Below are 12,793 nucleotides of genomic sequence, written 5' to 3'. Positions count from 1 at the left end.
CGAGTATCAGAAAACTTCTACCAAGCTGCTCTTTGTGCTCAAGAGCTGTGAATTCCATCTTGTTTGAAGGAATGTGTATTGTTCCACACACCTTGCACAAAACCTGTACTAACCCTTTAAGTAAGGCAGTTTTTGTGCAGCCTGTAATTCTAATATTCAAATCATGTTTTTCTGTTCCTCTAGGGCTGTGTATTTATGACTGGGCAAACCCTGATCGTGTTTCCAAACATTTTAGGGACACAGTGACATCTTGTGGCATTTAGCTGTGACTGTAGCAACACAGAGCTCGAGCTCATGTACTCTGCTGCTGTGAGCCTTCCCAGAGATAAGGAGGAATAGACAGACCATGGAGAAATACACTTTGGTGCTGCCCCCAGCTGTAAAACAAGGCAGTTGCTCCCTCATTTAGGCATTGTGAGTGGAGAAGAAGTGGTGCAAGTTAGATTTTGACGCTTTTGCATGACACTGTCAAAACCAAATGTAAGAAATAAGGTGTTGGTAAAAATCTGGAGTACCTGTGTGCTTGATTGGAAAGTTGTACTTGAAGAGGAGCTGACAGTGTTGTTGGCTGGCTGGGTGATAAGGAGGTGTTCTGCACGGTTTTGCCATTAATACTTAATATGAGAGCATAGGAAATATGCTTGTTATACCTGCAGTCACATCAGCTGAGAGGAGCTGCAGCACCTTGCCAGGCAGGCATAGATTTTAAATTATTTTTTAGTAAGGTAGAAAAAGGATTCTAGAAATGCAATCTTCTTCTGCAAGTCCAAGATGAATTGATTATTCCTGTGTGGCAGCAGCTTTGGAGTGAAGTCTGTGTGGTCTTCTATGAAATGAGGGTTAATCATAAGTGACATGGGTTTACAAAAAAAAAAAAAGCAGATAGACAAGAATGCATAAAGCAAGTCTTGCCCGTAAGATAGGAACTAGTCCTGCTCACAGCTGTAAAACTCTCACTGTAATGACTATTTTATCCAGTTTGGACACCACATTTCAAGAGGGATTTAGGCCACCTAGAGAGTGTGGAGGAGTGTGGATGACCTCAGAGGGAAGATGGAAAGATTTGCTCTGTTGCTTTTAACGGAGAAAGCGCTGCTGGGAAGGGTAAACCTTCAGATGCATGCAGTGACAATGTGCTGCTTTAAATTTCTGGCATAGCCTTTGGCTGTAGGAGAACAGCCAGTGGAGTGGAGAGAGCACTTTGAATTGCAGATGGAGCCCAGCTCTCCGTTTGAGATTTGCTCCAACCAGCATTTCCAAGTGCCTGCTGATTTCTGCAATTCCAGCCCAATTTCCAGGGTTGCTCCAGAGGTGCTGTCGAGCCCTTGGCTTCCTGTAGATGGTGCTGAGGTATTTCAGGCAAGACCCAACGTGTCCCTGAGCAAGTTGGTTTGTGCAAAACCACAAGTGTAGGAATATTTTTGTCATTCAAAGTGTTCTTTGTGTTTTGAATGAGATGCCTGTGTTTCCTCGGGCAGGATCAGTACCCAGGACATCCTGACTGTAACACTATTGCTGCTATAGAAATGGAGTGCTATTAGACTGACAGCTTAGAGGCTTTCAGCATGTACTTCCTGGGACCCTTTTGTCTCTAATGGAGAGAACTAGAATGTTTCTTTTTGATTAATTCAGAAAATTGAGAGTCTTCATTCATCTTGTCCCCAGGCTGAAGCATTTGTGTGGAACAGAAAGCAATGGGTTTTAGGCCCAAGAAAGTTTTCAGGACCTCCAGGGCTGAAAAATTTACTGGTGTTACAATATGTGTCTCTTTTAAGGAGCTTTCACCAAGTTTTATCTGCAACTGCAGATAATATGTGAGCTTGATACTTACTAACTGCCTGTCTGGTTCTAGTAAACTTCTCTCAGCTTTGCATTGGAATAAAAGTGAAAGTATGGAGAGGTTTTTGGGGTGGTTTGGATTGTTTGTTTCTTCTTTTTAATACATAAAGAGCCTTTATAAATTTTTAGCATAGTGGGACTTGAACTGAGTGGTATATCTAGCCCATCTCAGCAGCTCAGGGAATACTTATATGAGACTTAATGAATTATTAGATGTGATTTCTGTGGCTGTACTGTAAAATACAATCCAACTACAGTTATTTATCAAAGGACAGCCCACGTCCTTTGATATAAGGAAATACAAAATAATTTCAAAGCTCTGAGTAGTCACAACCTCTAGGAAAAACAAACTCCAGAGTTACAAGCTCACTTCCACCAAACTCAAAAATGTGTTCCTTTCTGATATAAACAGGATAGACATGATATGAGGTGTGGATATGTAAAAATTCATAACTCTTTTATAAACATGAAGTGGGATTTCTTTGTTTTGCCAATAGTTATGGAAAAGGCTACAGTTCTGTGAGATATTGGCAAGCTTTCAGGTCCTCGTTTTGGGGCAGTAGCTCACAGTTCAGGACACAGCAGAACAGAGCAAAAGAGCAGTGATATTCCACAAAATAGTCCCCAGCTTCCTGCAGCTCTGGAGGGGGTTTCTGTACATTCAGCAGCTTTCAGCTGATCTCACTTCCCGGAATTAGCCCACAACCCTGTGAGCCAGAGTAAATATTTAACAAGCACAGCATCCTCTGATAAGGAGGTCCATGGCTTAACTACTTTCTGTGTTTCTTTCTATTTCTTCTGAACTTTGCTCCTTCTCGTATCATGAGATGTCTCATGGGCGTTATGATGGAGAGACATTAAACAGCTTTTTCCTATTTGCCTCTCGCTCTCTCAGTTTTAAACTACTCTGATATCTGATTATCCTGATCCTTCCCCATGTATCCCTCAGACTGCTCATCAGGTGTTATCAAACCAGAGATTAAAAAAAAAAGTGTTGAAACTTAAGTTCTTACAGAATAAAATGTCTTTGAGGGTTTAATATCCTATTGCCTGAATCTTTGTGTCTGTACTGGGGACATTATTAACTCTGCCGTCTGGCTAAGGGCAGTTGCAAGTGTTGCTGCTGGAGGGTGTAGCTTGTTCCTTGTCAAATTACAGACACTTAAATTATTTTCCATCCAAGGAGGGGCAGGTGAAGGAGAAATCTGTGCATAAAGCTGTAATGATGGCTGGAAATTGTACAGTTGAATGCAAATGCAGAAGAATGAAATTAAGATCCAGATCAGAACTGAAAATCTGGTTTTCTTGTTGTCTTTAATTCTAGGCTCTTGTTGTATAGTGCACTGTAGACAAAATTATGCTGTGGAGAGTGTAATTATGTAATTAAAGCTTTTGCCTTGGTGCACTTGGACCAAAGAATGAAAGGAACCAACTGGATCTTTTTCTGAGTGTTAAACTCTGCAGGGAAAATATCCCTGCAAGTGTTTCATGCTTTCATGTATCTCTGCTGCTCTTGGATAACCTGTTTTTACAACTCCAAGAGTTTTCAGGTGGTCTCTGAACTCACTTGTCCCATTCCTTTATTGCCATGTTTCCCCTTGTGAGGATTTGGCCTGGGAGATGCTGTGGATAACCACAGCTTCAGCCCTTTTCCCTGATGTGTTTTGAGGGAATCCAGCTTTCTGTGTCAGTTGTTTGTGTGGTGGGATAAGCAGTGTTACTGGAGCTGCAGCATTTAATGAACTAAAACAGAGGTGTTTGTGCTTTGCATGTTCCTTCAGGGTTGGGAGCCTCTGACCGGATGAGAGTTGGTGGGGCCAGAGAGACACTGGATTCACCCTCTCAGTTTCTCTTAAAAAGAGCAAAACACATGGTATCTGCTCAATTTGCAGCTTGAAAAATCAGCATTTTCCAGAGTTCAATGCAAGATTTGAGAACAAAATCTTTTGCAAAGCATTGTCTGCAGTGAGATAGATGCTCCCTAATGAGTCTGATCATGTACGAGGCAGGGGGGGATCGCGTTTGCTCCCTCACCACTCTGTTGTGGTTTGGTGAGTAGTTGCACCAGCAGCCAAAGCTACCCAACGTTTTTGTTTAAAGCTGAAATTTCAGCTCTCTCCAAACCCTGTGCACAGCCAGATGAGCTTGAAAAAGAGCATGTTAGTCTGTGACCTGCAATTGGATGCTGGTTATAAATGGTTAAATCACCACATAAAGACTTTTCCAAGGTGTGTATTTGCTCCCGGCTTGTTGCTGGCATGTTTTTTAATCTGTTTGTGTAGAGGGGGAAATTCATGGGAGTTATTGACACAAAAGTCAAATTGCGAGTCTCAACACACTTGTAATTTAAAATTCAGGCTGGAATTTTCAGAGTGCAAACTTTGAAATTTGATTTTAAGCCAAAAGACGTTGTTTGGGAAGAAAGTTTAAAATCGAAGGGCTTTGAGAAGTTCAGTTCTCTGGTGTAGACAAGATTAGCTGTTTCTTGATATTGATCAGCAAGTTTATATGTGTTCCTAACTCATGAAGAGGTGTGGTAGGCCTTGCTGCTTTCTCCCAGCACAGTTGTTCCCAGGCCAGCATTCCCTGCCCGTGGAATGGGAATATTGTGAGGGTTTGCAAAGTGGTGCTGGCTTAACTCCCTATGGTACATTACCCATTTTAAGTAACTGTAGTTCCCTCCTGAGGTGTATTCCACCTCCTGTCTAGATTTGCACACTTCTGTAAAAGCACCTGAATGATGTTCCTGGCTCTAATCTCCAGCTTTTCTGTTTTTTTCAGTAAAAGAGGCTTATTGTTGCTTTCAGGCTGAGCGCCAGGGTCAGACTTTATTGTCTTTATTATTCCTGATACGTCCATCATTTCCATTCCAGTCCTGTTGTCTGGAGTCAGCTTAAGGGCTTAGCTTAGTCCCTGTGGTTTCCTAGAATGAAGAAACCATTTAAGAAGCACGTTTGTGATTTCATGTGACAAGCAGGAACAGGTTAGTAAGGAAACAAACAACCTAAGCAGAACCAAAGGAGGCTGTTATTGTGGAAATGTGCTGCTTGGAACAGCCCTTGCCCAATACAGACATCCTCTTTTCTTTCTCCTTGGAGAGGAGGATGGAAATTGGAGGTGAAGACAGCCCAGTTCATCTTTGCCCTTTGCAGCTTTGGCCTAGGGAATCTTCCTTTGCCTCGCAGTAGATCTTGAATAAACTTTTAAAACTTGAGACACTGCTGCAATGTTAAGAGCAGAGGGAGCAAAAGATCAGTGGTGAAGTCTCTCAAATCTCCCTCAAAATGCCATGGGGGATGGTGCTCTGTAAGTCCAGGTGTAGGAGGCCCTTGCAGTTAGGAGTCAGCTGGTCCTCAGCCAGCCTGGGGACAGACAGGGTGCATTCCGTCTTTTCCTGTCCTGATCTGATTTCTGTGCAGGGGTGACTCTGGACCACTGTTTTCATTTGTGATATAGGGTAAATGCTGTATGGATTTATTGCCTTCCTATTTTAGTCTCTGCACGACAGGGGTGGTTCGTTTACACATCAACAACTGGCTGGAAGTGAGTTTCTGCCTTCCTCACAAAATCCACTATGTTGCCACCAACTTCATACCCCCAGAAGCAATCGAGAGAAGTCTGAAATCTATCAGGTAAGAGCAAGATCTGCCCCTCCAAGTGTGGCCAGTCCTTGCTTCAGTTCCAAGGGTGATGCTGCAGACATCTGAGATGGCACAGTCACACAGGGATGGTGTGGCTGGGCTGGAGAGGTGGGGGGCCCTGCGCTCACACAGGACTCCCTGGAGCTGCTGCTGTGGCACTGTGATGCTGCTGGATTCATGGTGGTGGGAAGCCACAGCCTTGGTGTTAACTCTAGGTGGTTGTACTGAGGGGATGCTGCAAGAGTGGCCTGCACTGTTTGCAGCCAGGAATTGTGTGTTCATTTTAATCTGTTGACCCAGAAGTAATTCTGCTTTTGGAAGGAAGAGAGCCCAGGTCCTGTGATACCTTATTTCCTGTGTTTGTTGATCTGCAAAAATAACTTAACTCTTGCTTTCTTCCTTTCTTCTACTCCGTTCTGTATTTCAGTAATGCAGACTAGCAGTTTTCAGACTAGTTCTCAATTGTGTGCCAGTACAGTGCAGTCTTTTTTCCTTGTCACTGGGGTATCCAGTAACCATATAACCATCTGTCCCCTGTTTATAGGGAGTGTCTTATGCTGTGACATAAAAATAAGCTTATTTCGAACCCAGTTAGAGCAAAAGGATGGTATTAGAAATTCTTTTTCTACCATTAGATTGACCTCAGGTATCGTGGTGTGGGAATAACAAAGCCTTCAGGAAAAGCTGCAGTTTACTGTGCAAATGTATTCTATTTTTCTGCAGGCCTTACCATGCCTTATTACTTTTAAATGATGAGAAGTCATTGCTTAATGAGCTCCCGTTGGACTGCTCTCCTGCCCTGGTGAGAGTAATTAAAACTACCTCTGCTGTGAAGAATTTGCAGCAACTGGCTCAGGATGCTGACTTGGCATTGCTGCAGGTACGGGGAGCTGTCAGCGGCTGCTGAGAGCCTTTTAAATCACGAGGTGTTTTCTTCTGTGTGCCCGTGGGCTTCTGTGCTGCAGGAGCATGTCAGCTGCCTTGGTGTGAGCAGAGGGCAGGGAGAAAGTACCAGCCCTGGAGCCTGGGGAAAGGCTGGAGAAACAAAGGGCAGGGGTGCAGGGACAGTGCTGGGCAGCCCTGCAGCTGCATCCCGTCTCAGATGGGAGTCTCAAGTCCTGGGGGTCTCTAGTCCCCAGCCTGGGGGTCTCTAGTCCTCACCAGTGCTCAGGACAAGTCCATTAAAACAGGCTGATGAAAAACTTCTCTTCAAATTGTGAGCACCTCCAGGGCTGCATCCCACAGCCTCTCTGCTCCAGCACGTGACCAGCATCAGAGTGAAACCTTTCCTCATATCTAAAGGGAATTTCCCAATGTCCCCTTTGTGTGTGTTGCCTCAGGACCTCTCCCTGTGCCCCTCTGAGGAGAGTGACTCTGTCTTCTCTGTGCTTTCCTGTTTGGTGGTTAAAACCAGAGCAAGTTGTACTCTTGACTGACACCACAGTGGTCTGTCTTGGTCCTGCCACGTTGATGTCTACATGCAAATGAAGCACTCAAAATGCAAGTGAAGATTTACAGCTGCCATGGCCAAATACGTTGCTTTCCCTGGAGCTGCCGGGATCTTTTCTACCAAAGCCTTGTGAATGCCTGTGCAAACCTTCCCATCCATTTCCTTTAGTCCCTTAGTGCACAGACTTTGCAGAGTCATGGGAAGATCATCTAGTTTAGGCTTGGGCAAAGATTTTGAGCCAGTCTCCCCAAGCCAGCAGCTCTTTCCAAATACCTTTCCAGTGACACCCAGCTCTCAAATCTGAATTGCTGGAGGTGACGTGATGAGCCCTTGGAAAGGGAAGTTTGTGCCAGTGGAGGGACGAGACTCTGGCACTCACATGAGTTTTGAGGCCACAGAGAGACCCCTGTGAATGACTGTGATCATTTGGGATGATTATATGCGATGATCCCAGAGAGGGAAGGGCCATTCCATGCTCCTAAGGGTTGATCCAGACCCAGGGACACAATCTGTGCTCTGTGTGACAGGGGAAACACAGCTCATCATCACATGTTCTTCTGTTCATAGGTCTGTGCCTTCTCTTGTTCCAAGGGAAAGGTCCTGCTTTGTAATAAAATTCCAGGTCTGTCTGCCGTGGTCTGTGGTGTTACTTGGCCATGGGATGGACTCTGGAAATTCCCTACTGCTTCTGTAATTTTGTTCTCCACAAAAAAGCACGGTTAAATGCATCTAATGATACAGGCTGGATTTTATGTCTTGTAGACACTATTTATGTGGCTTTTCCAGAGCCATTAGCAACCACTGACTTGTTTAACACATTAAAATACTTTGTATAGCTCATTACTGAAATACCTCTGTGCAGTAAAAAGGCAGTGTTGGTTTCCTTTGTGTTTCTGTCATAGTAGAAGCTGATTCTTTTGTTTTATTTTTCATGTATAACACAATGCATTTTGTGCATAAACAAAAATAGTTTTTGGGGACATGAAAAGAAACTAAACTTGTATTGATACAGTTTGAAGGAATTCCTTTGAGGCAGGAAATACTAAGTTGCTTAGAAATGTGAAGCGAATCTCTGGAAATTCATAACCTTGTCAAATGCTTTTTGATCTGCCACATGTTATATTAAACCATGAATTTATTCTGAAGGCAGGGTGAAAGGATGGAACATTTTTCTTTCATTTCAGCTCAAACGAGACTTTTTTTTGTTGTTGTATGGAATGCTTGCTGAGAGTTTGTATATTACTTTTGCTCCCCTAATTTTTCCCTGTTTTCTCAATACAGGTTTTCCAGCTTGCTGCACATCTTGTTTACTGGGGCAAAGCAATTATTATTTATCCTCTTTGTGAAAACAATGTCTACATGCTTTCTCCAAATGCCAGTGTCTGCCTGTAAGTAGAAGGACAGTGTGTTGCTTTGCAGCACAGTGCTGAGGAGTGCAGATGCACTTTCCTTCCCTGACTGGATAGAGAGTGGGATCTTTCTTAATTAATTTGTTGAGACTGTACAAAACACAAACCATTACATGAGCCTGGACTTGCACAGCCCACAGTGTGGGCAGGGAGGAGCAGCAGAGCAGATCAATATTCCTCTGTGGTGGTGAGGGCCCTGGAAGCAATATTTACCCTGTGGAGCTGCTGTCAGTATTTTTAGTACTCTTGCTCACTGGATATTCAATATGAGAACATCTACAAACCAAAATACTTTATGATTAAGTTAAATGAGTGGTTTATAGGGCTCTCTGTGTAGCTGGCACACCTGACATGAATCAAAAGTAGCAAAAGTTGCCATTGTGTTGCTTCATGTGCTGGCATTCCGTACTGTGTGCCTTGTCACAGCCAGAAGGCAACGTGGCTGTTTGGAGAGCAGGCAGAGCCACTGCAAGGAAGATGTGGAGGCAGTGGTGGGTATTTTTGCTTTGCTGAAGATTGTTAAGCCTTCCTCTGTTGGTTTTTGAGATGTTTTTAGACTCTGTGTTGGAACTCAGTTACAGGAAAGTAGTTTTAAATCAAAACTTTGGTGATGGAAGTATAAAAATAGGGCTGGAAGGGACCTTGAGGTCATTCAGCAGCAACTGTGCCTGTGTCATATATGGCAGTGCTGTTCTTGAAGACCTTTGGAGATGGAAATGCTAAGACAGTTTTCCTAATATATAGCTTGACTATCCTTCACTTCTGCTCAGTCATATTGCTTGTCTTATCAGCATGGGGAGGGGGCACAGCCACATCTGCAGCTGCAGTTGGCACATTCAGAGGCTGTGTGTCCTGCCCAGCCCTGCCCAAGCTCTGTCCCTTTCATCAGAGGCTGCACAGGTCTGGACTTTTTATCACTTTTATTTTTCTCCTCTGGATTCCCTCCACACCTTGAATAAAGGGCTGGAGCTGAACGTAAGGCTGAGGTGAAAGTGCATGAGCTTCTGGCTGGCTTCTGCAGGACACAACATGCCATCAACTATCCTTAGGGGTTTTCTAGATCACAAGGAGTATTACATTTGGGAATTGGCACTTCTGCAATGCTTAAATGGATAAAAGTTAACCTGACCAGCACTACAGAGCTGATCTGTGCCTTTGCCTCTCTCCTGCAGTTACTCTCCCTTGGCAGATGCCTTCTCCTGTCAGTTCCGGGGTCACAACCTGCCCTCGATGCTGGCCAAGTTCTCCCTCCCGGTGTCACTCTCCGAGTTCAAGAACCCGCTGGCACCACCTGTGCAGGAGGTGAGCTGGGCACTGTCCAACAGCTCCTTGTTCTCCTGATAACAAGGGATGGTGCTGCTTCTGGAGCACTTGGTCAGGAACCTGCTGTTGCACATTTACAAGTTCCCAATTACTGTGTTTCCAGCCTTATGATTTGTTGTTTCGTGTCCTCGTGCCGAAAAGCTGTGGGGATGTTAAAAGTGAGAGGGTGCTCTGTGCTGGCAAAGCAGAGTCCTGAAAGAAATATTAGAATGTTTCTTTTCATGGAGTGATGTAGTAGGGAAAACTGAAACTCCATTTGGTCTGTTGCAAACTGTCATGAATTGGTAGGGGTGAATCAATTTTGTGGATTCCTCACAATCACATTCGATTTTATTTTATTCCATCTGCTTCAAGTTCACAATCTATTTTTAAAAGCAATCTGTCTGTACACTTGGTTTTGCTGTAAAACTGGAATTGTTTAAAGGCTGTTGGAGGAAATAGACTCAGCATGGGGTGAGCAGAAGTCCGTGTGTCACTGCATTAGCTTTTTAGTATTCAGATCTGGGTTAATAAAATATGGATTTGGGATTTGTGAGCTGTTTTGCTTAGGCATCGATCATGGCTTGTGGCATTTCTGGGAACTGGTGGAACACAAGAAGGAGCTCAATAATGTGAGGTGTCCTGGCTGACACTCTTCTGTTCCCAGATGGAGGAGCCTGGACCTCTGAACGTGGCTCAGTGAGCCAAAGCAAGCATAGGCAGAGTTCTTTGGCTGGTTTCTTGTGGTGTTTGTTTCTGGCCTTCAGACTTGGGTGCCTTGGTGGCTCCATGGATTGAGCCCCTGCTCAGATACAAAGATTGCCATCACCTCTGCACTCAAGCACAGCTGTGAGGGAAGAATTGGTTGTAATTACAGGTTGGGAGAGATGATGATCAGAGATAAAGATAAGTAATGATGTAGGTCCAATCCCAGTAGCATGTACTGGTCAGCTGCCACCTTGGGAGGCAGGGAAAGAGCAGGACTCCACTGTAGTTACAGACAAGTAAGTGTCCTGAAAATTGAAGCTGAAGCCATAGCATTAATTTTATTCTAGCTGCAGTAGCTTCAGGAGACATTCTTAGTAATTCTTTTAAAATTAATTACTTGCCTCAGTACTTCTCCTTCAATAGTTCTGGTTGTTCTCAGATGTCCTACTTTTGTTTAAAATACACAAATAAAAGTCTGCCACTTACTACTGCGGTTATGCCTTGAAAGAAGGGTGCAATAAATGCTTGCCAGAGCTGATGGAGTGCTAAAGTGTTTTTTTAGAGTGTGTACCTTCCCTCTGCTGCTCACCTGTCTGTGCTGGGGTCCTAAGGGTCAGCAGCACAGCTTGCTTTCATCATCCTTTCAGCCTTATTGGAAGATGAAGGATGATGCTGTGAAAAGCTGTGGCTTTTTGATAAAGCAAAGTGTGACAGTTCTTGGGGGAGTTTAGATTGAAGAGAGTTTTTATGTATTTTCATATCAGTACATTTTCTTCTACTTTGATTTACCTATGTAGGACTTCTTGTATTATTTTTTGGTTTTTTAATCTTTTAAGAGACGTGACTCCAATCCCTGCCCTGAAGTGGTCAGGCTCCAGTTGTAATTAACAGAGATCTAATCAATACAGCAATTAATCTAATGAAATGTGGGTGGGTTTTTGTTCCGCTGTGCTGTGATAAAAGATGTTGTACTCTGAACTGTAAATATTGTCAAAATGTACTCGCTTTGCCTTTGAAAAAAATTAGCAAAGGTGGGACTTTCTGTGTAGTTTTGTTCTTTGTGTGCACAGGAGGGGATGTGAGGTATTTTAGCTTTAAAGGTTACCTTGTGCTTTTCATCAGGCTGAGGGCACTGTCTGTTCTCCTGAAGGTCAGTGTGCTGGAGGGTCAGTACTGTGGGAGAGGCTGGATCTTCTGCAGAAGCTCTTGTGGCCTCATGGCATCCATGGCATCCATCCCATCTGATTCTTCTCTTAAGCATGGGATTGGCTCCCTGCGTTTGGCATATGCTTCTGGATGGGTAAAGAATACAGAAGGCATTAATAAAGCCCACGATAGGAAACAGGAGAGCTCTTAGAGCCCTTCCTGTTTTTATACAAAAATATTGCTTGATTTGAAAGGGGACAAAGTTATTTGTGTTCAATTACCATTGCACGAGTGGAATTCCTCTATTCCTTTGGGTAGATGAAAAAAATGTGACAGTCATTTTTATACCTGGTGTGCTGTGGTATTTTTGGGCTGGTAGGACATATGAACAACCTGAGCAAGGACAAGACTGCCTTGGGAGTGCATGGCTGTGTTCTGCTTTTGCTGTCTGCCTGTCAAGTAGGTAGGAGGTGTCAAGTGAGTGGTGTGTGCCTGGCCTGCCAGTGCTCTCAGCCGTGCCCTGTGCCAGAGACTGAAAGTCCTGATTGTGTCATCTTGATCTCTTGTCTTGCCTGTGATGAGGAGCAGTGTATTGCAGTGGGACCCTGGGCAGTTGTGTATCTGTCAGTTGAGAAGGTTTTCGTATCCCTGTGGTGCTCCCTGCTGCTTCCCTTTCTCTGTGTTTCCCTTGGATTCCATGGCTTTCCTGGGACAGCAGTGTTGCAGCAGGGTGAGGATGAGCCCATGCCCTCAGCTCAGCTGACCTAAAGAGGTCTTGGTGGTGTTGAGCCGAGGCCCTGCTTTTCTTTCCCACTCCCAGGTGTGTGCACACACGAGCCTTCCTCCCTTCCCTCTTCCCATTCCTAGAGCTCTGGCTCCTGTCCTGACTGACTCCATTCATTCAACTTGTTTCATCTGCACAAGTTTTCTGCCAGGTTAGCAGGTGGAATTCACTTGGGGAGATCCAGTGAGCTCCAGGGCTGGCGCAGAGGGAGGTGATTTCTGCACAGCTTGTGCAGCTGTGGGGGGTGAGGGAAGCAGAAGCTGTTCTCTCCATTTCACAGTGAGTTGTCTCTTAGCCCCATTGTGCCTTGTAATATCACCAGGACTTGCTGCAGTGCCTAGGTTTGTCCTGGATCTCACCAGGATGCAGCCAAGGGGTGGGGAGCTCATACAGAAGGGAACTCATCTTGCCTTTTGGTGTTTTCACTGGAAAAGAAGCAGTTTGTATCCCCTCTACTCTGACCCCAAAGAAGCTGTCCCTGTTCTGCTGCCTGTGGCTGTTGGCTCGTGTCCCT

At 44.5% G+C, this 12,793-nt stretch overlaps 1 protein-coding gene across 7 annotated transcripts in view; it reads left to right on the top strand.

Annotated features, from left to right (window-relative positions):
- NPRL3 (NPR3 like, GATOR1 complex subunit) overlaps positions 1-12,793 on the top strand; it is a 41,658-nt gene that overhangs the window by 17,116 nt on the left and 11,749 nt on the right. For all 7 annotated transcript variants that reach the window (XM_039560252.1, XM_039560253.1, XM_039560256.1 and 4 more), the window contains 4 exons: positions 5,334-5,471; positions 6,204-6,360; positions 8,212-8,318; positions 9,512-9,641. In XM_039560252.1, coding sequence (XP_039416186.1) covers positions 5,334-5,471; positions 6,204-6,360; positions 8,212-8,318; positions 9,512-9,641 — 532 coding nt within the window. The remainder of the gene's footprint in view (positions 1-5,333; positions 5,472-6,203; positions 6,361-8,211; positions 8,319-9,511; positions 9,642-12,793) is intronic.

Source organism: Corvus cornix, chromosome 14 (genome assembly GCF_000738735.6).
Source record: "Corvus cornix cornix isolate S_Up_H32 chromosome 14, ASM73873v5, whole genome shotgun sequence".
Lineage (NCBI taxonomy): Eukaryota > Metazoa > Chordata > Aves > Passeriformes > Corvidae > Corvus > Corvus cornix.
This window is presented reverse-complemented; position numbering and strand designations above follow the sequence as displayed.